Consider the following 25,148-nt stretch of genomic DNA (forward strand, 5'->3'; position numbering starts at 1 on the left):
CCCGGCCACAGCGCCATCTCCCGATGTGGCCACGCATCCCCAGCCACCGGCGCCCGCTCACGCTGCGGCAGACAGCAGTGGCCTCTTGTGCGCGCGCTGTGAAGCTCTGGTACCGAAACTTTCCATCGGAGGCACGTGATCCCGTCGCTTGCAGCCTTACGTCGGCCGACCCTCGTAGCCATCTGCAGGCCAGACGCAGTGGCGGAGGCGGGACTCGTCACGCGGGGGCCGGGACTGTGGACTCGCCGAGGACGCCCTCCGTGATGTTCCTTGACCAGCAGGACAGCGCTCTTGATGAGAAAAAGTCGGCATAGACGTTGTCCTGCAGGCAAAGCCACCACGCTCACGTCTATTTGCGGGGTTCAGCCACAAACAACACAGCTGCGATCGAAAACGGAGCCAGATGATCCTGCCCGTCAGAAGGATCATAATGACTCGTGGCCGGCAGCATGGAGTTTTGGAGGCATCGTTCACAAGAATGAGAGATATGTTCTGGCGACTATCGGTTACGCCGCGCTATTCTCAAGCCGAATGTCTGCCGGCGTTTTTATCAACCGTAATCAAACGAATATAAGGCTTCAAGCTTTCTTGGAATCATTCTGCTCAGAGGGTTCTTTGGCCTTTTTACTCCTCGCGAGGAGCCAGTGGGCGGTCGTCACACACCGTCGGACAGTTACATTGGTTGTACACGCCGGTGACGTCACGCCTACCGGTGACGTCACGCTCGTCAGCAGAGCGGCGTCGTGCAGCACTCACGTATATCTGCGGGCAGTTGTGTCGGGCGTACCACTCGGCTGTGTAAAAAGTCATGTCGATGCCAACGCCGAGCGACAGGGTGATCCAGAGCAGCACGTTGCCAGCCGCGCTGCGCACGTTCATGAAATGCAGCAGCACTGCGCACAAGCGAGGTCAGAGGTCAGGCGTACGCTTCCGGCGCGGCCCGCGCCCCACCGGCGTGTCAACAGATCTCAAAAGATGATGCGTGCCGCCATCGACGAGACAACACGGACACAGTCTACAGGCATTGTGCTCCGAACACAGTCATGGACACTCCCTCACCTGATGGCGTTCACTGGCATTGCGTCTTGCGCGGACCAAGCATACAGGCATCGTGTCTTCAATAGACTAGGTCCACAGGCATCGCGTCCGCGACAGATTCGGTTCACAGGCACTGCGTCCCCAACAGATTCGGTTCACAGGCACTGCGTCCCCAACAGATTCAGGCCATAGGCATGGCGTCCCCAACAAATTCAGTCCACAGGCATGACGTCCCCAACAGATTCAGTCCACAGTCATCGCGTCATCAACAGATTCAGTCCACAGGCATGGCGTCCCCAACAGATTCGGTTCACAGGCACTGCGTCCCCAACAGATTCAGTCCACAGGCATGGCGTCCCCAACAGATTCAGTCCGCAGGCATCGCGTCCTCGACAGAGGCAGCCTTCGAGTAACCACAGTTTCACAAGTAGCTAGCACTCACCGCCGAACACGCCGAACTGAAGGAACAGTATGGGGAAGAAGAAGTTGAAGACAAACATGAGCGTGTACTCGTGCACGATTGACGAGACGACGAAGACGGCCAGCGTAGCCATCAGCTTGCCGCGGTACCGGACCACGTCCTGCGGATCAGGGGTACCGTACAGCTCACCACCGTACTCCAGCCGCCGGCTCACGAGTGCTGTACAGACCCGTCATGTTCACAAACAGCTCACTCACTGACAATGTGGCGCAGGTTGTTCCGTTACATGTTGCACATGCGCACAGCTGCAAATGTCAGCAACTGCCAATGGAACCTTGGCAGCTGAACAAGTGTCTCTTATCTTTAACTCTTCGGTATGGTTCATGTTCATGAAATGGAGTGAGTTAAAACCCGGTCAGTCAGCGAACATCACGTGCAAAGTCACTCATATTCAGATTGAAATGTTCATTTCGTACTTAAGGTAGACAAGCAAGACCTGTAGCTTCCGGGGTTTTCAGCACCAGTAATCTTCGCAGGGTCCATGACATTGCCGAAATTATCGTTAGCTCAAGAATGATCTTTAACATGACAATGATTGTACCTTTTCTACTTAAATTCGACAAGCCACCAACGAAAAGTTTTTCCAAAACGTCCGTTTTTTTTTTTACTTGTTTGAGTCACGGTAAAAATACAGTCTTTGCCATTTTAAAGGCAATTCGTTACCAGGGGTACTGGTTATGCGGCGATATCAAGCAGCCATTCGGATGCATCATGAAACACGCCAACGTTTCAAGGTCGTGCTCATGGTCACATATCAGCATCAGCCATCACTCGTGAACTTGGACACTGCTTTGAAACGTTGAGCATTTTCACCACATGTCCTAATAATTGCTTGATGTCGTCGTTAAACCAAAGCACCCTAGCATACTGAAGACAAAATATTTTCAGTACGCGATCTCACAATGCTTATTTCGTGGTGAGGTGGCTGGTGGAAGTTGTTCAACCATTGTCAACATAAGCCAGATTTTGACCTTGCATTCCAGCCAAGAAGCCTTTCCAGTTTTTTGCCTGCTTGAAAACCCCACTATGCACCCGATTCTTTCGCAGACTCATTAGTTGCAGCATCACTCACACGCCTAAGAGAACTTTCAAACAAACAGAAAGCTACGCAATCAAACTGTGTTCAGCTGCACTTCGGCGCAGTTCTCACCGAGTAGATGTATTCATACAGCCAGTCGTGGACCACAATATTCCACGTGCGGTAGAAGCTGGCGTAGTTGGTAACATTCCACCAGTCCTGAGGAACATACGCGAGCGAATGTTAGAATCCAACTCACACATCGCCAAAGGCTTCATGCTCAGTCAAACACGTAACCAACCGATAAAACTTTGAAACACCAGCATGCGCGCAAATCGTCATAAAAACGGCATAAACGCTGGATGTGGTTCTAGAGATAAATATTTCGTTGTTTTGAGGATTTCGTTTAATAACCATAAGCTCTTCAACATTATTTTATGAGAAACAGGGGCGGTGCCACAGTTTTGAGTTAGAGTAAGGGGGTAGGATTTTCCGGGGGCCTCCTGGACAAAATGGGGCCTCCCCGCAGGGGTCCTCCCGTGCAGTGCGATATTCAAGGGAAAAGAACACCGAGGGCTTATGCCCCCTGATCAGATTGCTACATAAATCATATCCGAAAAAAAGAACTATAATTATCCAACAAATGGCCTCGCTGACTTAAAACATGGCCTCCTGTTCCGGAAAAGAGCCTCCCGATGCATAGAGGGGCCTTTTTATCCAGACCAGGATGTTTACGATTCACGAAGGGCCTCCAGATCTAGCCAAGTGGCCTCGCTATCCCAAAACCGCATCCTGATCCGGAACCCCGGCCATGTGGTACATAAAACGGGCCTCCTGCTCTAAACATAGGGCATCTTGAATATGGATAATATGAAGTCGCAGTGCGTGCGTGTAAATTAGCGCCGAAAGTATGGACGTATATATGCGGAATTGATTTAAATACATTAGGCGCTAGAGCAGGTCCTGATTATAAGAGAGGAAGCGAGAAATGCAAGCGAGGAATCAACGTGGTGCAAGGGAACCGTAATCAAATCAGCTATTCAAGCCCTGGTGCCGTGATCGGTAACGTATGCACAAATCTTCACTTCAAATTGCTGGCAAAAATGCTAGACTTCCCGATTTGATACGGCCCGATATATGTTGGGACGTGCAAGGTACCTGATGTAAGTTTGGTTTTGAAGATAACGTACGCTGCCATTTCTTCTATATCACCGGTTTAGTGCACCGCATTGCGGTCAAAAACCGTGCTGGAAGGCTGAGCCAGTCGCGTGAGCCAGACGGGAAAATTACGTATTTTGTTTGCTTTCACATTCAGTAAGGCGTTAATAAATCACACGGAGGGCGGTCGTCGTCAGTTATTTGACAGGAATTGGCTTGATCTTCTGATTAACTGATTCCATATGTTCGCTTGGTGCCGAAAACAATATCGTTGGGACGATTAATGGTAAGCCGGCAAACAATAATCATCGATACACATCGCACGAAGTTGGCTTAAATTCCGCCCAGTTCTAATTGAATGCTTTTGCACGTAGGATAGATATCCAGCAAGACAGTTACCGTCAATAAATCGATCAAATGTTGATGACATCTGGCATAGAAACCGGCCACCAGCCTAGCTGAAGCAGGGCGCATTTAAGGCATACATGTGTTATTTCTTCGAACCGTCACACACAGAGACGCGCGGGCTGTCATGTCGGCACTGCACACAAGCTCAGTGTTGGCCAGTGTCTTCGTGTCACTATTCTGGCAGCTTAAATAACAGGAGCATGCCAGGACGCCAAACTCAGAGTAACTTCCGCAACAAACCTTCGTGCCGGGGTCTCCGACATATGGCTCACGTGGCTGATTATAATTGGCTCTCGGGCCAGTAATACGAATCTGCTTGATTCCTAGAGATGCAAAAACGACGTCAGTCAATGAGAGCCAAGACGCTGCTCTCTAGAGTTCTTGTTCATGAAGCTCAGGGCTGCCTCAGGGATGTGCGCTCCCGACCTGAACAAGGGGCTACATTCAAGGGGGGCTATTGGAGACAATGAAATGACGATTACAATGACGAGTTTCACTCTGCGTCTCAGTGCGCAGGTCTGCCTGAACAACGTAATGAAGTGGAGAAATATCGGTGAAACCTTCACTTGAAAATGCGAATTCTTAGGCAGCAATACAGGACGGACGAAACAAACTGCATTTTTCAATTCAATTGGCATTTAAATTTCAATAGAAATTATGATAATCCAAACTCGACTATGTGTCGAAATTTCAATAGCATTTCAACAATAGGTCGCAGTATATTTATACTGTTGCCTTGTTTTTATTAAAACCACTTAGTGTTAAACCGACTCGGACATTTCGCAGCGTCAGGTGCACTGTCCTGGAAAATTATAATCTATGACGCGAATCATAACCAATGGTTGAGCGAGCGCTTAGCGGCGCACGGACGCCTCAGCTTCACTTCTTCAGTCAGTCTTGTCGTCGTCTTGACTGTCGTCGCTGGATATTGCGTCATACAAACTAGGACTGAGGAGGCAGGTAGCTGCGTGCGGTCTGGTCACTGTGTCACCAGTGGTTTAGGCGTGCAAGAGAGCGACTAAGCCTCATTACGCCGAGGGTCCCGCGCCGTGATGGCCTCAGTGCGTCAGGGTATGTCCTGCGGAAGAAAGCAACTACCACTCACTGCGTTGAATCCGATGTGATCCACATAAAGACGAAGTGTGGCTTCCATGTAAGCCAGGTTAATGAGGAGGGACAGCTGAACTTTAAGACCAGCCGGAAGCCTGAGACGGAATTTCTCAAAGGGTACCAATTAGATATGATTAAATTTGATTTCACACGTTTGTCTGTTCACGAATATGGTGGTGGAAGCAACAATAAAAAAACCCAAAACAACCAAATGATGTGCATGTAAACGAAGCATAAAATAGCTCCGAAAAGCCATGTGACGTCAAATCAGTCAGTCAAATCAAATCGTCAGTCAAATGTCATGTGACGTCATATAACTTTCCTCGGGGCCCAAAACGAAGCGATATTAGGCAAAGAAAGACACATCTACCATCGTGCTACTTAAACCTTGCTAACCAATGAATCCTCAAATGTACATTTCCCCCTTATGCTATGCATTTTGGCTCATCTGTACTAACCAGATCATGCACTTGTGACAAACAAAACGTGGTCATGTTGACAACTTTTGAGCAGCCCCAGAATGCAGTCAATTTTGAAGACCCTGATGTCGCAACAAATCGCATTAAATAATGACTGCTAGCATTTTAATGAATGCTCAGTAACATGCTTTGGAATCAACTTCATTATTTAAAGAATTTGTTACAAAATCCACGAAACAAAGTAAAGCCGTGGCAATGCCGTAATAGACACCGGAATGCTGCCAATAATTTTTCTTACACTGGCGGGCGGTGATCACACAAATCCTGTCAGTTATTACCCACCGTTTTGATTCAATTTCTTTCGCTTCAGCCAAATATTGCTACGCTTTCCAAAACATTTTAAAGACAACGCTCTGGGACGATCGTCGCGAATTCCAATCATGCACGGATGACTTCGACTGAAGACGCTGTTGTCGTAATCAAATCCCAGAAAGTGACGCGATGGCCGATTCCTTCCACCATAATCTTCGGATTCTGGTAACGGATCCCAACACAAGCTGAATGAGCGCCGCTAGTCCTGCGAATACACATCACAGTGGTCTCAAGGCTAACGGGAGCAACATCAGGATATCCTATGATGTGTGTTCTTTTGCCCTCACGGTCCTCAGCGGCTAATGCAGGCCCACGAATCAAAGGGTGGCTAGTAGTGTTTTAGTTACGAGTCACAGCCTTGTATTGGCAACTTCATGGTTCAAGTCAACCGCTTAAGGCAATTCTGGATCTTCAAGTGCACGAGCACCTCATGGACCACGATAGCCACGCGCGAAGGACCGTCCACATAGGCAAGGCCCACGCCGGAAGTCCCAGCTGAGACGGCCGATGCCTTTTGACGTGAGGGAGAAGGATGATCATGTGACGCTGTCATCTTCCGAACAATGACTCCAGCCGTCTGGAGCCGTCTGTCCGGACCAGCGAGGAAAGGGGCCGACCACTGCCGGTAGCATCGGGGACGGGCCGGGCCAGGCGGTAACGACCCGGCATCGGCGCGCGGCCCGGGCAGCGATGACCCGGCATCGGCGCGCGGCCCGGGCGGCGATGACCCGGCATCGGCGCGCGGGCCCGGGCCGGTCCGGAGTGTCGCACTGAGGCAGTCCACACGGCTGCGATCGCATCTGCACTGTGCGAGCGCACGGGGAGTCGCCAAGTTTGTATTGATGATTTGCGGATGATTTGATTTACTGATGGTTCGGAATTGAACTGCGATTCCACGCGTCGAGGTCTGTACAGACGACTCCAAGGTGACATCTGATTTGGAAGTTACATTTTGGGGGTGAACAAACATTTTCTTTATTTCATCACCCCAAATATTGTATTGGCTAATATCATCTTTTCTGCGCCGGCAAAACTGCGATGCAGTTGCAAAACATTCATTTCATTGAGCATATTTCAGTCATTATGCCACTTTCTGACGTCATGAACGACGGGCAAGAGCAGGGCGCTGTGGTCTTGAGGCCTCAGAACCACAATTAAAACACAACAAACCTTCAACGCCAGGTTTCGCTCAGATCTGAGAATGTTAAATCGCACTTCTATTGGTTCAGTTTACGTGGAATAACCTGCTAGATGTGCTAAACTGCATGAGGCGGCTCCGACACAGGCATGTTTTTATGCAAGCCGTGCAGGGTGTTCCGAGCCACTTTCTTTTGATGGGAAGGAGCGCAAAAGTTTTTTGGAGCGGCCCATGTTTGCATCGTCGGCATGATGCAACTTACTTATAGAACCATACACCAACTGCAAAAATGTGGTGGCTTTTCGTCCCGTTGTTTGAGGCTGTTTTGAGCATGTGTCAGACTCAGAATATCTTGACGTCGCACGTTCCCAAAGTTAAGGTGGTGACGTCACCAGTATAGAGCTACTGACAAAACTGCAGATTCTGCATCGATCGCTTGACGCTACCAAGAATCAAGACTTCAGAGACCGAGATTGGTTGCAATTCCTCAATATACCTCAGGTGGCTTTTCAATCTTATTGCCCCAACTTACTTCCCATAGTGGATGCACACAAAAGTATTGGGTCTTTGCTTACGGCAGTTTTAGACTTGGCTGGACGTTCAATGAAACACTTCTAGCTGCGGACGACTAAGCAGTATCCCATTGTGCGGTTTTAGCTCAAACATAAGGAATAGATTACCTCTTGAACAGAACGCACGCCATATAAACAGCCCGCCTAGTAGTCTCCAAACGTTATTTCCAGACGTAAATTTGCTTCACTAGATGTTTAGCATATCGAGTAACTCACGGATGAAGGGAAAATGCTATAAGTGATGGGGTATCATATTTAGGCAACACTGGGCACTTCACCCTATTTGTGCGCGGCACACTACCCGAATATGACGCGGGACCGATTCGAATTCCCATTCCCTTACCCAGATCCAAGCATGGCCTGGTCGGATCTAGACGGGAGGGTTCTGAGCGAAAGCTAAACAAATCCTAAAAACTCCGCTTTTAGCCGGGCTTAGCCATGTGCACGCCACGCCATTTGGCGTGTTGGCTTCCGCACAGGTGTCTGGACGTTCAGCTACTTCCTAGTACTGGCCGTTCCCTGCGACCCCAGCCTCGATCCACGCCTAGATCCGGTCGTTCTCCAGCTCCTCGTCCTCCCACTCCCAGGTCTCCAGCTCTTGTAGCTTCCCCAGCCACCACGCCTGACACGCGAGTCCGATGGCCGCCTGGGCGACCCCAGGTCCGCGTCCGCCAGTCCTGCCGCGCGCCCAAGCCCTCACCTGGTAGGAAACCATGCGGTCGGGCGAATCGGGTCATCTCGGCGAAGGCGTTCATCCAGGGCGTGCAGCAGAGCCGAAAGAAGCCGCACAGGTAGTTCAGAGTCATGCCTGGGCATAACGCTGCCCGGAACACGTGCCTACCACCAGGTGGGCGCAGGGTCACCGGACCCAGACCGTACCGCTGTGGAAGGGCGGCATGGAAGAAGCGCTCCAACAGGACGATTGTAGACCACGCAGCCGACCACCTGCGCCAGGGTGCAGCACGACGCGCCCCCAACGCACCCGGTCCGTCCTGAGAGGCGGAGGGGGCCGGTCACAGGGTCAGCATCAGCCCGGCCCGTCCTGAGGTAGACCACGCAACCGACCACCTGCGCCAGGTGCAGGCACGACGCGCCCCAACGCACCCGGGGCCGTCCTGAGGGCGAGGGGCGGTCACGGGTCAGCATCCTCTCGCCCGGCCCGTCCTGAGTAGACCACGCAACCGAACCACCTGCGCCAGGTGCAGCACGACGCGCCCCCAACGCACCCGGTCCGTCCTGAGGGGCGGAAGGGCGGTCACAGGGTCAGCATCGCCCGGCCCGTCCTGAGCAGTGCAGGGGTTATCACAGGAGCGACATCAATCGCCCCATCCTGACGGGTGGAGGGCCGGCCATCAACAACCAGGGCTGGATACCGTTCGGCGTCTGAAAGGCGTGGCACAAGCTTAGTTTCCAGCTGGAATGTCATTTGATCATTGGAATGAATGGAATGACATTCAATCATGTGTGTGATCTATGGTTTGGCTCTAGGACGCCATCGTGCAAGGCCCATGTCGTGGTTCGAGAGCCTGCGTCGAGAGGCCCGCCCGTCCGCCAGCGAGCAAACGGGTGACATTCGCCTCCAGCAGGAGCGGAATCCGACAAGTTCTGCACTCTGGCTGGTGTCAGGCGCACCAACACCGGGAATTTCAACACCGGCGAGCTCGCTGCCGACATGTTCATGAACACGAATGAAAGCGTATTAGCTGCACTGTTGCAGCAAGGAGAAAACATACGTGCACGCTGCTGCCGAGAAAGCCGGAGCTCAATACCAAGTCTCACCTGGGGTAGCTGTCCCTGTACACCAGAGTGGGTACGAACATGAAGAGGAGGAATGTGCTGAAGTTGGGACATCTGTCCAAGTCCTTCGTCTCAGGGGCTCTTGCCCGAACCACAATGGAACGAACGAACGCATACACTTTCATGAATAGACGAATCTGTGAATAAAAGAAGAATGCAACGATTTAGCAAAAATGCGTCAGTTTGTAATGCTGCAAGATGTTCGATACGGCAGAAGGCATTTCAGTGAAGTAAAATTTGCTGCTTCTGTCGTTGCATTCGCACACTCGAGGCTAACCGTCTGGACTCCTGGCGTTTATGCTCCGCTGCAAAAGTAATGAAGGCACGCTTTTCACCGTGCAAGTCCTCTCGCACAACTTGGCACAGCAAAGTTTCTGGTCTGAAAAGCTGCGACTACCCAGCCCAACACCTTCAAACCTGCTCCAGTAGAACGATGAAGGAGGAGGCTGGCGGCAGCCTGTGCTGCATTACCACGACAGCAGGCAGGTAGAGCAGACAGCCACAGTACGCCACGAACGTGGAGGAAAACAGCCAGTCGAACAACACTGCAACGCGGGCACCGGGTTATGAACGTTTCAAAAAGATGCAGCGCGTATCCGGACTTAAAATAGAGCACAGACGAACACTCTATCTGTCTAGAGCGTCAAGAGTCTATCTATAGACTACCAAGAGCGTCATGTCGACATCCGCTAATGGTGGCGCCAGGTCGTCAGCGGCGCCAGGTCGTCAGTGGCGCCAGGTCGTCAGTGGCGCCAGGTCGTCAGTGACACCGCCGCTGCGTCACCTGCCTGGGCTGGACGAGCGGTGTGTGGCCCAGAAGTGGAAGGTCGGGTACACGAGGAAGATGACGGAGCAGAACATGAGCAGCCAGGTCTCGGCCGTCACCCGGACACCTCCGAACGCGTACACCAGCAGGCTCGGGCTCAGACTCAGCCTGTCAGACACACGGCACTCGGACACCTCCGAACGCGTACACCAGCAGGCTCGGGCTCAGGCTCAGCCTGCCGGACACACGGCACTCGGACACCTCCAAACGCGTACACCAGCAGGCTCGGGTTCAGGCTCAGCCTGCCGGACACACGGCACTCGGACACCTCCAAACGCTCACACCAGCAGGCTCGGGTTCAGGCTCAGCCTGACGGACACACGGCCGCGCCGGCAGTGTCGGCAGTTATACGGAGATAACGCGACTACCGCACTCGCCCCCGAGAACGCCGGCAGCTTTATGCAGATGTCGATTATCAACGACAGGCTGTAAGCAAATGCCCAACGTATCGTGGCGCGGCAATGGAAAACATACGCACGGTAAATGAATTAATGACAGAAAGGCTGATCTGGATTGCATGACGCCGAATTTCCAAGACATGTTTCAGGTGACCCATTATCACTGCGTCACCATACAAACGCCACACTCACGTGCCGTGCTCCACCATGTCGATCAGGATGGCGTGCGTGAAAAGCAGCACCAGCATGGCCACGAAGATGTGGTAAATGGTGCGGATGTGGCTGATGTGGAACAGCTCCGTAAGCAGAGACTCCCGCGGAACAAACCGTTTTCCGTGATCCCTGTCAAGCGATCAGGTCATTTCATAACTGAGAAAGGTCGCGCGCACAGCAAGTCATGTAAGGTGCTATTCTGGCGCCTGCCTGATGGTTGTGCGGATGTATTGTCTGGACCACTAGGCTGCGGCTTGTGAGGCTTTGGCGTGTGGATTGTGTGGGTCGTAACCGTCGTGAACCATGAATTAAAAGCACAAAAGTGTCGAACAGCGTTTAGTTATCGAATAGCGTTTCCTGAGATCGAACTTGTCATGATGGAATCCAGAAGAATCGCCATGAATGACTTGTCACTAGTTTAAAGAGCACCATTGGTGATTTCTTTCCCGCCATCTTTGCACTCCTCCACACCCAAATCACGAAATTTTATACCAGACTGACAAACCAGCAAACAAAAAATTGCTGCATACGCTAATTTTCTATTTTTCATTTACCTCTTTTTCGCTTACGAATAGCTGTCTCGCCCCCGGCAAAACACCAATTCACGACAAAATTAGACTTTATTAACTGACACATATTGCGGTCCAGGCAAAAGTTAATGTCACTTTCTAAAATCAGTTGTGGTGGGACGTAGTCGATAACGTTGACCTCACCTAAACTCCCTCCCCCCCCCCTCCCCAACCAGATTGCTACCCGCATCGCATCGACTTCAGCTTACGTTCCGGGAGTTTCGAAGAAATATTGCTGATTTTTTGTCGGTTAAAAATTGCTTTGCCGCGGGCAATGCAAGGCTTTGCATTCTGCAGCACAATTTGTTCATTTTATTTCATTTCATTGCATTGAACTTGCATTCCAGTGTCAATTACAAGCCTTAGCTGTAATTATGTGAGAAGCTTGAAATGTGTTGTGATTCACAGCAAAACATATAATTTAAACGGCACAACACGGTCGACGAAATGGGTTATATCTGACGTTCACTGCATGTGGTCCGAGACGCACAAAGACGGTTTTGTTCCAAGTGGCCTGGTCTGACACATGCGGACGAAAGGATAAGGACCATATGCTGATATATCTGTGTCTTAAGGGTGCAATGGAACCCCATGGGATGGACCCCTAGGCCCAATGGTAGGCATGGCTGACATCACAGACCCCATGGCAGACATGCACCATATAGCGAAAAATTCACCATGGCCCAAGTGTATTACATACCGTTTATTTAACCCATGTTGTACCATTTCCCCTTTTATGCACCATGCCTTTATAAGAGAATCAAATCTGTTAGGTGAAATATTCCAGTGTGTCCACAATGTACCGGGTTGAAAGCTGCTTTTGACGTCATAATGTTCTGCTCATTTCAAGAACAACAAGGAAACTGTTTTTGGTGTACCAGACACATTCACTGTTTTTTTGTAGGCTGATTAGCATTGGTGTCTGCCTGTTTCACTCCCTCACAAGTTACCCACTGTACACAGCAGCAGTGCAGCTGCGCCTCACACTCTGGCCACGTGCGTGGCGTCAGTCACCTTCTGGAGCCGGCGACGTGCCCGTTCGCGAGCGGAGGCGCGGCGGTCGCCTGCAGGCCGGACACGTGCCGCTCCATCAGGCCGGAGAGGTGGCTGGTGAACTCGGCTACCGTCCGGCCCTGCAGCTCCTGCGCCACACACAGCCGACGTCTCAGTCCGGGCCGGCACTCTCGGCCACGGCCGGCATGGCTAGCGGCCGCGCAGTACGAGTCCCACCAGACCGACCGCATCACACCTCGAGCACGGAAGTTCGTTACGCATATGATCGTGAGCGCTAATGGGCATGCATGCTAATATTTAAACCGCAGATGTTCGTATCGCAGGTGTTCGCTATTACTAATGTTCGTAGAGCTAATGCGGGCAAATGCTAAAGTTTCCACGCGCTTATGCATGCGTGCTTGTGAACGGGAATGCTCGTATCGCAGATGTTTATTATGCAAATGTTCGCAAATGCAAATGACCGTGTGATAGATATTCGTAACTTGAGCCCTGAGAATGCTCTTGGCAGATATCAATTATTATGCGTCCTGCCTTCAGCGGCCCTTGAGGCCTTCAGGGGCTGTATCTGCCTTTTAAATCGATGACACCGTAAAACTGCTACGGGCAGAAGCATTGATGATAAATCTATCATGTCACAAATCCTTCAAATAAAGTCCCTACACAATCTAATTGTCACGCGACAACAGGCTACAAGCAAAAATTTTACGCCACACTGCCGCTGAAAAACTACCACGGACCAAACTTTTACACGACAAACATCTACAAACAAAACACTCAGGCACACCAACCCTCCACAGACAATGCTTCAAAGCCGATTATTCCTAAATAACAATGCTTCCCCCGACAAAGTTCTACACAGGTTCACTTCTGCCGAAAAAACTTCAAATATAAAGCAATTACGTTACGAAATTTCTCAGACATTTCTACCCAGTCCTCTGTCGTCCTGTCGGTAGTCATAAGGCCACTTATTCCACTGACGTCATCATCTCCTGTTCGATCAGATGACTCCTGGACACCTCGTGGCGCAGCTCTCAAACCAATATTACGGAAGACCGATGACGTCACGGGACCACGGGACTTGGCGGTGAAATAGCCGGATGACCGTACCTGGCATACAGGGTCTCACTCCCATCGGCATTATTCCAACACGACACAAACGTGTAATAAGTAGCTATCTAAATGCTCAAGCATTTAGAAAGCTACTTATGCACACTCACATATGATCAGTTCTACGCACAATACTTCTGCCATAAAACCTCCCATGCGATTAAGCGTCTGCAGGAAAAATCGTCCAGAACAAACCCTCGAAACGTTTACGCGACATAGCCCCAACACGGCAAAACTTCCACGTGCAAAACCTCCCCAAAACAAAACATCTCTGGATAAAACTAAAACGGTCTAGACATTAAGGCCGCAAATATGCGTGCTAGCAAAACTCCGACGCGACACGTGACTGCAGCTAGAGTTGGAGATTTCCCGTGGAAGAGAGGGGAGTGTGAGAAGAAATGGGTTCAGAGTGCGGAACATATAGCGCACCCAGTCTTATAGTAGTCTTGGAGGGAGAGTGCGGACCGGGGTAAAAGATGCCGGTCTGGAAGGTTCGAATGACCGCTACACTACGTTAGGAAGTACTGCTGATCTGGCATCGAAGCGACAGAGCCACTGTTGGTTGTTTAAGATGTTTTGTGCGTACGGCAGCAAGCTCGCAAGGCTGGGCTGAAATAAATTTGATTTGTAATAGCTCAGCAGAGGTTGATGTTGATACCCGGAACCCAACGCATCAGCAGTAGTGTCATCTCAGAAAAAGGGCAGGTTTTTACATGCACCTTTCTTGTAGACCCATAACCTTTGCACATGGTTTTCGTGCCATGACGTAGCGAAGCAAGACTTCAGGTCGTCGAGCGAATAAACAGCTTTGTGCGACAGATAGTGGTGCAGATCAGCAACATGCACGAGCCGTCGCGTCCAGAACAAAACTATGCACGCAGCCATCTGGCGGCTATGACCGCGAATGGCTCGACCCACCAGTGGGTGACCCTTGATGGGGGCACGAGCCCTCGAAGACCCTTCGGCCCCTCGGGGCAGGCGATCAAAGGCTCGATTGAGTGCCCGAACAGCTGGCCGCAGGTGGTATTAACGGACCCCCGACCGGAGGGGTCCGCCCTCAAATGTCAGTCAGAGGGCGCTTTGAGGCAATCGGAGACCCCCTGGATCGACGACCGGCCTCTATGTCGGCCAGGCGTCATCAGTACCGCACAGTAGGCTCCGTGTCGGTCTGAGTCTGAGTGTTTATTTCCGCCGCAAGGAAATAGACGTTGGGGACCCTGAGTCAATGCGCGGCCCCGTGTATCGGTCAGGGGATAGTATGTTGGCAAGGGGTCCCAGAGCCGATCAGGCGCCCAGATTCGACCAGGAGCAGTGGTAGAAAGGGCCGAAAAGGGGTCAAAAGAGTCATCGCGACTGACGTTGAACGGCACGATTGGAGGGCACGAACCTGCGACAGCCTGACTAAAGGTCATATAAAGAGCCCTGGCCGGTAAGGCCGGGCCTTCAAATGCCAATCAGAGCGACTCCTGCACCCACTGGGGGTCTCCTGTGACGGCGCCAGCATCTAGGCTCTATGACGGCCAGAGACCACCAACAGCGAACAGCCGGCTCCGCCCGCGTCGGTCTGAGCCCCGGGCGCCCATTTCCAAAAGAGGGGCAAAGTCAGGCCAGCGATTTGCGTCGGTCGGAACCCTGCAACATTGCAGGATGTTTGCTGAACGAGAACGGGGACGGGACCCCAAATGTCACATGACGTCTTGCGTTAGTTCGGGCTCTCGAAAATGGAAGATGATGCGAGAGCTTACGATGAAAGCTCAAAATGAAATAATGTGAGGGTAATGTGACAGTCAGGGGTCTCAGTACGGAAAGAACCCCCCATCCCATTTCAGCCTAGGACCTGTGAAGCCAAATCGAACTCTCTGTGCCAGTTATGGCACCCCTGCGGCTATAAGGCATCTTTTTGCGTCAGTGAAGACCCCGGCGTCGATCCGGGGTCAACTGCCCGGGTCAGAGGGCCTCTCGCGCTAGGGAGGGGACCAATACATGATGCATCCTTGTAAGGCTCTCCGGATGGACATAGGACCCCGCCCTGTGTCGCCAGAATGACAGCCGGTAAGCATCCCGCGCTGAGACGGAGTTATCCTTCATCCCTTGACCAGGAAATATGTGCCTCTAGTGTTCTAACCACGGGATCCCTCGCCCGGAAAAGGATAAAACGTCTCCTTGGTGTTCAAAAATATTAACCAAAATGGGCAAAAAATAAAAAAGGCAATCCCATGCTTGCCTGAGGACGGCCATCCTTTCAGAATGACCTAGTGAAAAAACGTAGAATGTTTTGAGCCTGCGCGCTGGCAATCTTGGAGCAAGAACGCCATTGGCCGGCGCGGAAGCTGCCGTCAAACCGAATGGCGTGGACCGCTACTTTCCAAAAATCTTTCAAAACCGAGTCGCACCGTTCAGAAATTAGACTGGGGCACCAATGTCTCCTGAAAGGTTTTGAGATTGTCCTCTGGACAGATAAACAGACAGGGTAACACTTAAATAGGGATTCTTCGACTACTTCTCCGGTTCCACCACGAGATTCCAGCTACGGTTCGCGGCGGTGTGAGAGATGCTCCCTTCCTATTATCAACCTAAAACCGCATTGGTGAAAGATACGCCCAGAGTACCCTACTAAATGTACTACAGAACCCTCAATACATCTGGAGAAAAAATCCACCCAGCCTCTCACTGCTGTTGGTTTACAGAGTCTAATCAACCACTGTAACATGATTTGCGTCGGTGGTTCATTCCATGCAGCCATTTACTAGTTACTCCCAGCTACTCCAGTACATTGTCTTCAAAATGCAAAAAAAAGAGTCATCTGGTGGGTTTTGGCATCCTTTCCAGTTAAAGAAGGTAAAAATAAACACGAAAAGGACAATCGTGCACCTTACGTGAGCAAAAACAGCGTTAGCAGGTGACGTCATAACCACGGTCTCGTGAGATTCGGACCGAAACCAACGTTCCTTTCACTCGCTCATACATCTTCATTGCTTTACTAACCAAACCTCGATTGGTACACTACCGTCACGCATAATGGTCGTTAAAAACCTGCAAATCTCATGTTGTAATGTCTGAAGGGTGTCGGTCCTTTTGAGCTTACGAAAATCTGTAACGCGAGCATCGACGCTTAGAAAGATATACTATAAGAACACTGGTGTCGACAAACGTTGCGCTGCGAACGGACTCGCGCGTGGCGAACAACCGCGATAAAAACATCAGTTTTTACGAAAAATCGCACGGATAATTTGCATAGATAAATATCCGCGGACAGGGACACATGTGATACGAACATTTCCGCCACGAGATCAGCGTTTCCGAACACCAGCCGTCACGCACCTTTACGAAATTGCTTCGGCTTGCGAACAGCTATGACACGAACGTATCTTTCGAACATTTGCTCGGTCAGCGTGCGGCATCCCCCCCCCCCCCACAAAAAGGCAGCAGGCTATATTCGTTCCCTTAGAGCCATTGTGCTGCAGCTGTTCAGTGTGCGTTGACTGTAAGGTTGGAATGAGTCACCTCCCTGCAGGTTGCGTGATCACCTCAGTCGGCTCAGTAATTGCCCCTATGGCGTGCTATGTACAGTGCTGGGGTGCTGTGCTGAAGTGGCGTCCGATCTGCTGAACTGGGGGCAACGGTGCGCGCAACTTCACCTTCTTTCTTTCCATGCAGCTCACGTTTACGCTATTTTTTTCAGAAATGGGGTTGGCTGCCCTTGTTCTGCTGGCCCCAGTGCTTTGCGGATATACTGGGAGTGGTGTGTCAGTGACCGTTCAGATATCAGTGGCCGCGTCACGTCCTGTGGGTTCGAATGTTTCACTGTCTTAGACGTACCTGTAGCTGGCCACGAAGCTTTTCAATTTCCAGTCCCTTTTCCATTTTCTTTGTGACGTAAACGTAGTTCTGAAAGGCAGACGTCCGGTTAATGCCCAGTTGTACCCGACAAAACGCTGGGATTGTCGCGAGAGTGCAACAGTTGAGAACCCAGGAAGCATCAATCTCGTCGCTGGAGCGCCGACTGCTCTCAACAGAACTCATCCCACAGTGTTGAACACGTGGCCGTCTAATGCCTCCTGTCATGTAAGCTTTAGGGCGCAGCCGCATCGGTACGCCTGCAAGATAAGCCACTTATCTGGGTTACGTGCTTGTTGTTAGGATGGGTCTCGCAGCAGGCTTTTACGAGCGTTCCCAAATTAATAATGAAAATATTGTGACAGCTGAGGATATAGCTGATGTAGCGGCATTACGGATGGTATAGAGAGGTCTATGGCTCTGCATTGTTACAACTGTTCATGATTTTGGTGATACGAACAGTTTTAAAGGTGGCCTCGTCGGTTTCCCGTGATTTCCGACGAGTATTTTCGTTGAAAATTTAACTTTAACTTATATGTTAACTTTCTTTGAAGACATGATTTTCAATTTCTTTGCATGCCATTTCAGTACGGAAGTCGTTTCTGTATCTTTGTCAAAAATAACCACACAGCTTCTCTGTAATTCCCATAGGGATTTTCACACAACCACTCGCACCGCCATCTATTGAACAAACGTGTAACCGAAGTACCGGAAGCAGCCCTCACTTCTAAAGGCTTGCAGGTTGGTTTTATACGCGGTTAAACGGAACATGAGCAAGTTAATTTCATGGAAAATCGTTTGGAAGTGCTTGAGAAGAGGCCTGTGTTACATAGGTGCTGCACCGTCGGCCTGATTCACCCGTCTGGTAACTGCTTCGCATCAAAAACCTACCGCCTGCTAGACGTTGCCATTGAGAAAAAGGAAAACTGGTTGTAAAAACACTTTCTTTATGTTTTCTAAGCGGATAGGAAGGTCGCACTGAAAAGGCGGTTGATATAATTTCATTTCATTCACACACATTTGACCGCACGCCACTGATCTGACGCACACGTATTAGACTCACTGGACGGGTGCCGACGTTATTAACCCTATTTGAAGAATGGGTTGTCTACACGTCCGTCGAGCAGCCATAGTGTGTCCGTGTGACCTCCAACGGAGGATTTTTCAAAGACAGACGTCATCATCGACTTTGTTATCCCTACTGAGCGCTCCATCCTGTATCTCCACAATGCCACGCCTCTCTGGGTGAGCGTAAGATGACGCAGTTGTCTACCCTTGCAGGAGCCCTTCAGGAGACCCGTACAAAGCTCCGAAGGTGGGTCCCTTTGCGGGGTGAAACCTGTCAACGAATGCATCCACGATCGCCGCATTATCGCCCCACGACCCGCCTTCGTCCTTCATACGACAACTCTGAAACGGCCCGTGCCGGCCAAAAAAGCTCTAAGCTCCCCGCCCTCAAAAGCGGTAGTTTTGGAAACGCGGCAGTGGTCAAATGGGATGGGATGGCATGCGCACTAACCAAGTGGGCTATCAGAACGAACACCGATACCGACGACCAGCGGTTACAGCTGTGTCTCAAAACTACATGCTGCTTTGACGCAAACGCGATTTCGTTCCGCCGGCGCTGCATTTTTGCGCATATTTACTCGTGGCGCGTGTCCCGTCCGACGAGTGCGGACGCCAACCCCCGCGACGAGCCGCCCTCCTCGCCCTGCGGCCCGTGTATATGGTGTGGGGTAACGTGTGACCCACAGTCTGCGGCTCAGTGACGCTCAGTCACGTCATAAGCGGCGGCTCGGTTATATAAACTCCTTCGACCACTCGAAGAGATCGGCGTTGAAGCTGGCGTCAAAGCTGACGCCGGGGTAACGGGTACGGCCGCCCTTCCTCCTAAACACGTTCTCTTGACGGATATCGTTGACAGCATGGTCAGACGAGAGACCTGCAGACGAGCCATTCCCCTGGACAACTAGTCAATGCATTGGGGCGACAAAGCCAAATCTTTAAGTAGCTGGACCAATTTTTAAGCACTTTTATGACGCGGTGACGCTCAATCTCGGATCATGCAGGTATGCAGCAGCTCACAATACATTTCGCATGGCTTGATTGGCTCAAGGTTAAATTTCAGTCGTACTGTAAGAGCGGCTCTCAAACTTTAATCCGCAGTGTCCCGCTGCTCAGAGGTTTGGCCGCTTCGGTCCAACGCACAGTCCGGTGGGTTATGCTGCGGAACGTCTATCGGGCTTACCCGGAAGCAATACTCTTCGCCATGCTTCTGCCATGCTTGTCGATCCCGTCGGGGGATCCGACAGGGAGTCGCGGGGTTCGTGGAGGAGTCATGGGGATCTGTAAAAGAGTCGGGGGATCCGTCAGGAAGCCGCGGAGATCCGTCAGGGAGTCGCGGAGATCCGTCAGAGAGCCGCGGGGATCCGTGAAGGAGTCGTGGGGATCTGTCAAAGAGTCAGGGAATCCTCCAGGAAGCCGCGGTGATCCGTCAGCAAGCTGGGGGGGGGGGGGGGGGGGGGGGGGGGCGGGATGATCCGTTAGAGAGTCGTGGAGATCCGTCAGAGCGTCGGGGTTGGGACTGTCCACTGCTAAGATCACGACTGGGATGGGGCGCAACCGTACCAGCTGCCCGACATGAACTCTGACGCCACCGAATACATTGATCCCTTTGAGATACGCGCAGACTTTCGCACTCCCGCTAGGCAAGGGTGAAGAAGTGAATTTTCTGTCACTGACGGAATTTGGAGCAAAATATGTTGCAACATAACTCTAAAAATGATAACCCACATAAAACATATGAAGTGCAGCGCGTCTTAAATATAATGAATATTTGCGTTTCCCAAGTGTCCACTTGTATTGAAGTACCATTTGCTGGCCATGGTTAAAGTCCCAGTGGTTGGGGCATAGTTCATTGTGCAATAGTGACCGACGCAGCAGGCTTAAGGTAGGTGAGCACGTCGGTTCGATTCAAACCTAAGGCGTCGCATATACGTAGGAAGGCGAGAACGTGTTTGGTCAGCGGCCGCACCACAGCCATAAATGACACTTAACAAACCTCATACATTACCCAAAGTCCCCCATGGGCAATACCCGTGTTGGAGAAAGTGCTCCTGCACCGTTTAATCCATCCATAAAAATCACTCCGCAACTTTGCTATCAGTTGCACGCTCATTTTGATGTTACAAGCTGCGTGATTCCGGCGGTCGTGTTTCCGGCACAGGAACAGCCGTGTGTCTGCCACAGGAGAGGTCATCCAGCATTGGAGAGGGCGTACCCTTCGACACAGGAACTGCTGCGTGCACATAAGCATCATGTCAGGTGCAGGAGAGGTCGCGTGTCCAGCACTGGAGCAGGCCGCGTGTCCGGCACAGGAGAAGCAGCATGCCCGGCACAAGGGAGGCTGCGTGTCCAGCACTGGAGTGGGTCCAGGCTAGAGTGGGCTCATGTTCGGTACTGGAGCGGCTGCGTGTCCGGCGCAGGAGAGGCCACGGTTCCAACGCAGGGCTGGGAAGCGCTGGCGTAGGACTGCGGAGCGTTTAAGCCATGCCTTGATTCGCTGTTCTTCATAGGTGTGGAGTGGGAGGAGGGGGGGGGGGGGGGGGGCTCGATGAGACCCCTGGAATTTCCAAGTTAGGACAGAGTGGGCCTCGCGGAAAAACAGTGAATTGGGCCCAATAACATCTCGCAATTAGCAATAAGTTGCATGCTACTGACTCAGTAATTAACCCCATTAAACCAAGTCAGACATCAAATTTTCCTTAAATTTATACTTTCTTAACTTAAACATACCTTAACGTGCGGCATCATGATCTGACGTGACACGGAACAGCTGTGTATATACGCATATTTATGATGCAGGGATCCGTTAATGTAACTGTAGCTGTGTCAGCACGTCGCGCGCGGTACGCGAAATCGTCGGTTGCGGCCCGTCACCCGCGCCAGCCGTGGATCGCCGAGCAGTGTTTATAGACAACAGCAGCTTCTCAGAAACCAGAACTGCTAGGGGCATGTTTTTGCGTCAAGACACCTCCACTGAATGCCCCAGAGGATACCAAAAGTTTGGGCACGATTGCACAACATGCTGGCGAGGTATCCGCCGAAACTTCACGGGCGTGTGCCAAGCTGATCGTTATTTGGAAGCGCGGGAGGTTGTGCGCACTTGCACAGTCTGCCGGCCTGGGACCTCAAGCGTATCCACGAGACCCGGTCCATGGCGGATCCAAAATAAAGTCAGCATGTGTGGTGTGTGTGTGTGTGTGTGTGTGTGTGTGTGTGTGTGTGTGTGTGTGTGTGTGTGTGTGTGTGTGTGTGTGTGTGTGTGTGTGTGTGTGTGTGTGTGTGTGTGTGTGTGTGTGTGTGTGTGTGTGTGTGTGTGTGTGTGTGTGTGTGTGTGTGTGTGTGTGTGTGTGTGTGTGTGTGTGTGTGTGTGTGTGTGTGTGTGTGTGTGTGTGTGTGTGTGTGTGTGTGTGTGTGTGTGTTACAAACCATCTCATACGTATTATCCGCTATCAGCCGAAATATATAGACCGGTGCACGCATTGTACGACAAACTCACTACGTGACCCTGAACTGGGGACTGGTTCATGCCAATTCCAGTCACTGGAACGGAGCTGCTGACTGCCCGGCGAACAAAGTGTCAGTTTTGGACCAGGCCACCAATCCCGCTGACCTGACCAGGGCGAAGGCGGTGTCAGATGCAACACTGTTGACCTGCCCCATGCCAGAGGCGTGGTGACCTGCGCCAAAGTGCCGCATCCGATGCCTGGGTCTGACACGCAGGGGATCATCACCGTCTCTCGACAGTGGATGCACGCGAGTTAAGTATGTGGACACATGACATTCGATCCTTGGTCAGGACGTAAGATTTGATCACCTTCTGGAATAGGCCCATTAATTATCCCAGAAACCTAGATGTGGAGTGGCAGCCACTTGTGCTGCCTACAGATGGGTGATACCCTCGCAACAAACGAAAACTCTTTAAGACAGAGCCCTTGACTTTGAGCCCGTCCCCTCACGTCCATGTGATTTGCAAAACTGTATCCCCGTATTGCTTCATGTGCCAATTAAAATGGTCCTACGGGCATGTGAAGCTAGCATCACACAAATTTGAACAAGCTCATGCATTCTGGTAACAGCGACATAGGCCTCGCACTTCGAGGCGGGTTTTGGGTGCTTCGGCTGCACCACCTTATTGCCATAACACGGTCTCAGTCAAAGGCATCTGGTACGAAGCCCCTACAATCTAGACATCAGTAGATGTGCAAGATATTTCTGAACGCCTCTAGCCCCTTCATTTATCTCCATATACAATATCATGGCAATAAAAAGCGTGTTATCTCACGTCTGTCAACCACACAGTTCACCAAATCCGCGGTGCGGCGGGTAGTGTGCGAGGCCTACGCCGGCGATACTAATCCTCTCACCCTAAAGCTGCAGTTCTAATCAGCAGCAGAAACCTCCGGATTAATCCTCGACATGTGTCGCTTTAACATCCGTCGTTGACCTCTGAAAATACAGGTGAGATGCTCACAAACATCGGCCCGCCAAGATCGGCAGGGCTTTCTAACGCTTCTACCAGGGACGCCCTGCATGGTAGATGCTTAGAAAAGCCGCACAGCGTCTAGCAGAAACTGACGATGAACTTCGTCCTTCGAGCCAGTGAGCTTCTCACGATGCGAGCCCAACCAATGGCAGCCTAGCCAGCCGAGCAGTCTGTCTCAAAAGGCATGGCTCGCAGCAAACTGATCGCGCTCGTTGCAAGCTGCTGAAGCTAGCCACGATTCTTACAGCTAGTAATAAGCCATCTTATTTGCTAGTTTATACTGTGGAGTGTGTGAAGTGAATCCTGGCTGAAAACGGCATGAAAACACTGTTCTGAGAGGCATTGGAAAATCTCTGTGTCGCCACTGATCTGGAGCCGGCAGCACTGATTAATTACAGTTTGCAGCATAACTCTTTAACCTGCTAAAAATTCTCCTGATTTTACTTACTATTTTGGAAGCATGCTGTGGCTCAACTTTCTCATACAGCGAAACATCAATGCTTTGTCACGTGGTCTTCACAAGCTCACGCTGCAAGCGTTAACGAGTGCAGACTAGGACTAAGCTTTAAGCTTGGTCTAACTGGGAAGGTCTGTTGAAATGGATTTCAACTTTCACGAATTTATCACAGAATGGCTCAAAAGGTCTCCAAAAGATCTCCATACTTCTGTCACCGATCACATCCTGCAAATCGGTAGCTTTTCACCCCTGCCGCTAAGCGACACTGCAGCCCACCCATGGCCGGTACATGCAGCTCGCCCGGGAAAAGCGAAGCGCTTCGAAGATGGAGGAGGGAGCGTGAGGGAAAAAAGAGGGGTGAGGGTTACCGTCTTTAGAGAACAAAGTCTAGATGTGACACGGGCGCACCATGGGTGCAAGGTCGGCTTGCTGAGGCAGTCCATTTTTTGATTACATGTATGCTAAACTGCTCACTTGAGCTCTAAATGCGCTTGAAAGAAACAGGCTAGTTCAGCGTATTTGCAACAGGTCCTTCCCATTTGCTTACGTAGCTCAAACAAAGTCCTTTGTACATCCGGTTTACCTTTTTAGACATACAGAGGCGTCGCCAGGCAGTAGACATTCCGTGCGCAGCTTTGGCTGGGAGAGGCAAATCAAGCCAATGCTGTCAGATTTAGGTGTCACTGAACTTGTTCCCAAATAATTTTCAACCAATTTTCCATGAATTAAAATATCTGGTATTTTGAATGGGCGCGTGTAAAACCAGTCCGCAGGCCCAGCCGCAGGAAACTGCGTTGGGCCGGTTCTCGTACTCTTCGCTCAGTAGGTGGCGTTGTGAGCGCATATCTGAACATCCCTAGCGCAAGTGTAGAACATGGCAATATAGCAGAATAAGCTGCACCAGAACATCTTCACTGGCGAGACAATATACAAAGGGCGTTAAATAATGCATACAAATGACGAGATATTTCCCCCGGAAGTAACAAACAGCTTCTTCTGAACAATAACAGTGAATGTCGGTGCCAGATGCACCACGTGATATTCCATGAAAGCAGGGACAGCATGCAAGAGGGCAAGCTAACCTGCAGGCGATCACGCTCCATGAATGCACTCCTGGACCTTACCTTGCCAATGCCGCGTGCACCAAGAAAACCACACCGGTCAATCCGTCCGTCCTCACTGACCTGCGCCACTCAGCGGCGGGTGTATCATTTATCGTCTGCAGCGCTGGGCGGCACAAGACCCCGTGCACTGCGCCGGCACTGGCTCGTGAGCAGCGGACAGGGCAGGACGCGCTGGCACAACCCTCCCCACCGAGCACTCGCCGCGCACTGATAAACACCGGCCGGCGGGCGTCAGGCCAGCGGCAGGCCGCGCTCCGCCGTCCCCCGGCACTCCGGCCGGTGTCCAGCGCGCTCCCCCTGCGCTCCGGCCGGTGTCCAGCGCGCCGGCCAGCCTGGGCACCTTACGGCGGGGCAAGCAGGAAACAAGCAAGCAAAGCGGGGCAAAAAGGCCGTGCGGAGCATCAGCGTCATATTTCATCAGCGTTTGACGGCTCGACGTCCTCAACAACCCGCTGAATATGACGTCACAGATTGCCACGTCACATCCGCACACGAGCGCGGGGCGTAAAGCTGTTGTGACGTAGTTGTCGGCGACGTCACTGAT

At 51.4% G+C, this 25,148-nt stretch overlaps 1 protein-coding gene across 1 annotated transcript; it reads right to left on the reverse strand.

The window, feature by feature from the left end:
• LOC119096541 (sterol O-acyltransferase 1) lies at positions 1-24,799 on the reverse strand. The gene is made up of 12 exons (XM_037219448.1): positions 24,665-24,799; positions 17,458-17,526; positions 12,532-12,659; positions 10,928-11,077; positions 10,300-10,445; positions 9,929-10,056; positions 9,494-9,648; positions 8,583-8,706; positions 2,670-2,756; positions 1,481-1,619; positions 757-893; positions 1-322 (listed from the first exon to the last, which is right to left on the reverse strand). The coding sequence occupies exons 2-12, from the start codon at positions 17,500-17,502 to the stop codon at positions 218-220; spliced, it is 1,344 nt and encodes a 447-aa protein (XP_037075343.1). The 5' UTR covers positions 17,503-17,526; positions 24,665-24,799; the 3' UTR covers positions 1-217.
• Positions 24,800-25,148: the final 349 nt, after the last annotated feature.

This window comes from Pollicipes pollicipes, unplaced genomic scaffold (assembly GCF_011947565.3).
Source record: "Pollicipes pollicipes isolate AB1234 unplaced genomic scaffold, Ppol_2.1 Scaffold_4295;HRSCAF=5057_pilon_pilon_pilon, whole genome shotgun sequence".
Classification (NCBI taxonomy): domain Eukaryota; kingdom Metazoa; phylum Arthropoda; class Thecostraca; order Pollicipedomorpha; family Pollicipedidae; genus Pollicipes; species Pollicipes pollicipes.

What these genes read in the sequence shown, in the direction of transcription:
- LOC119096541 (XM_037219448.1), bottom strand. Translation starts at nt 17,502, where the DNA reads ATGGAAAAGGGACTGGAAATTGAAAAGCTTCGTGGCCAGCTACAG. An exon ending in CACGTCGCCGGCTCCAGAAG is followed by an intron (nt 11,078 to 12,531) that starts GTGACTGACGCC and finishes ATCGCTTGACAG; the next exon opens with GGATCACGGAAAACGGTTTG. An exon ending in TGTATGAATACATCTACTCG is followed by an intron (nt 1,620 to 2,669) that starts GTGAGAACTGCG and finishes CCTGATCCGCAG; the next exon opens with GACGTGGTCCGGTACCGCGG.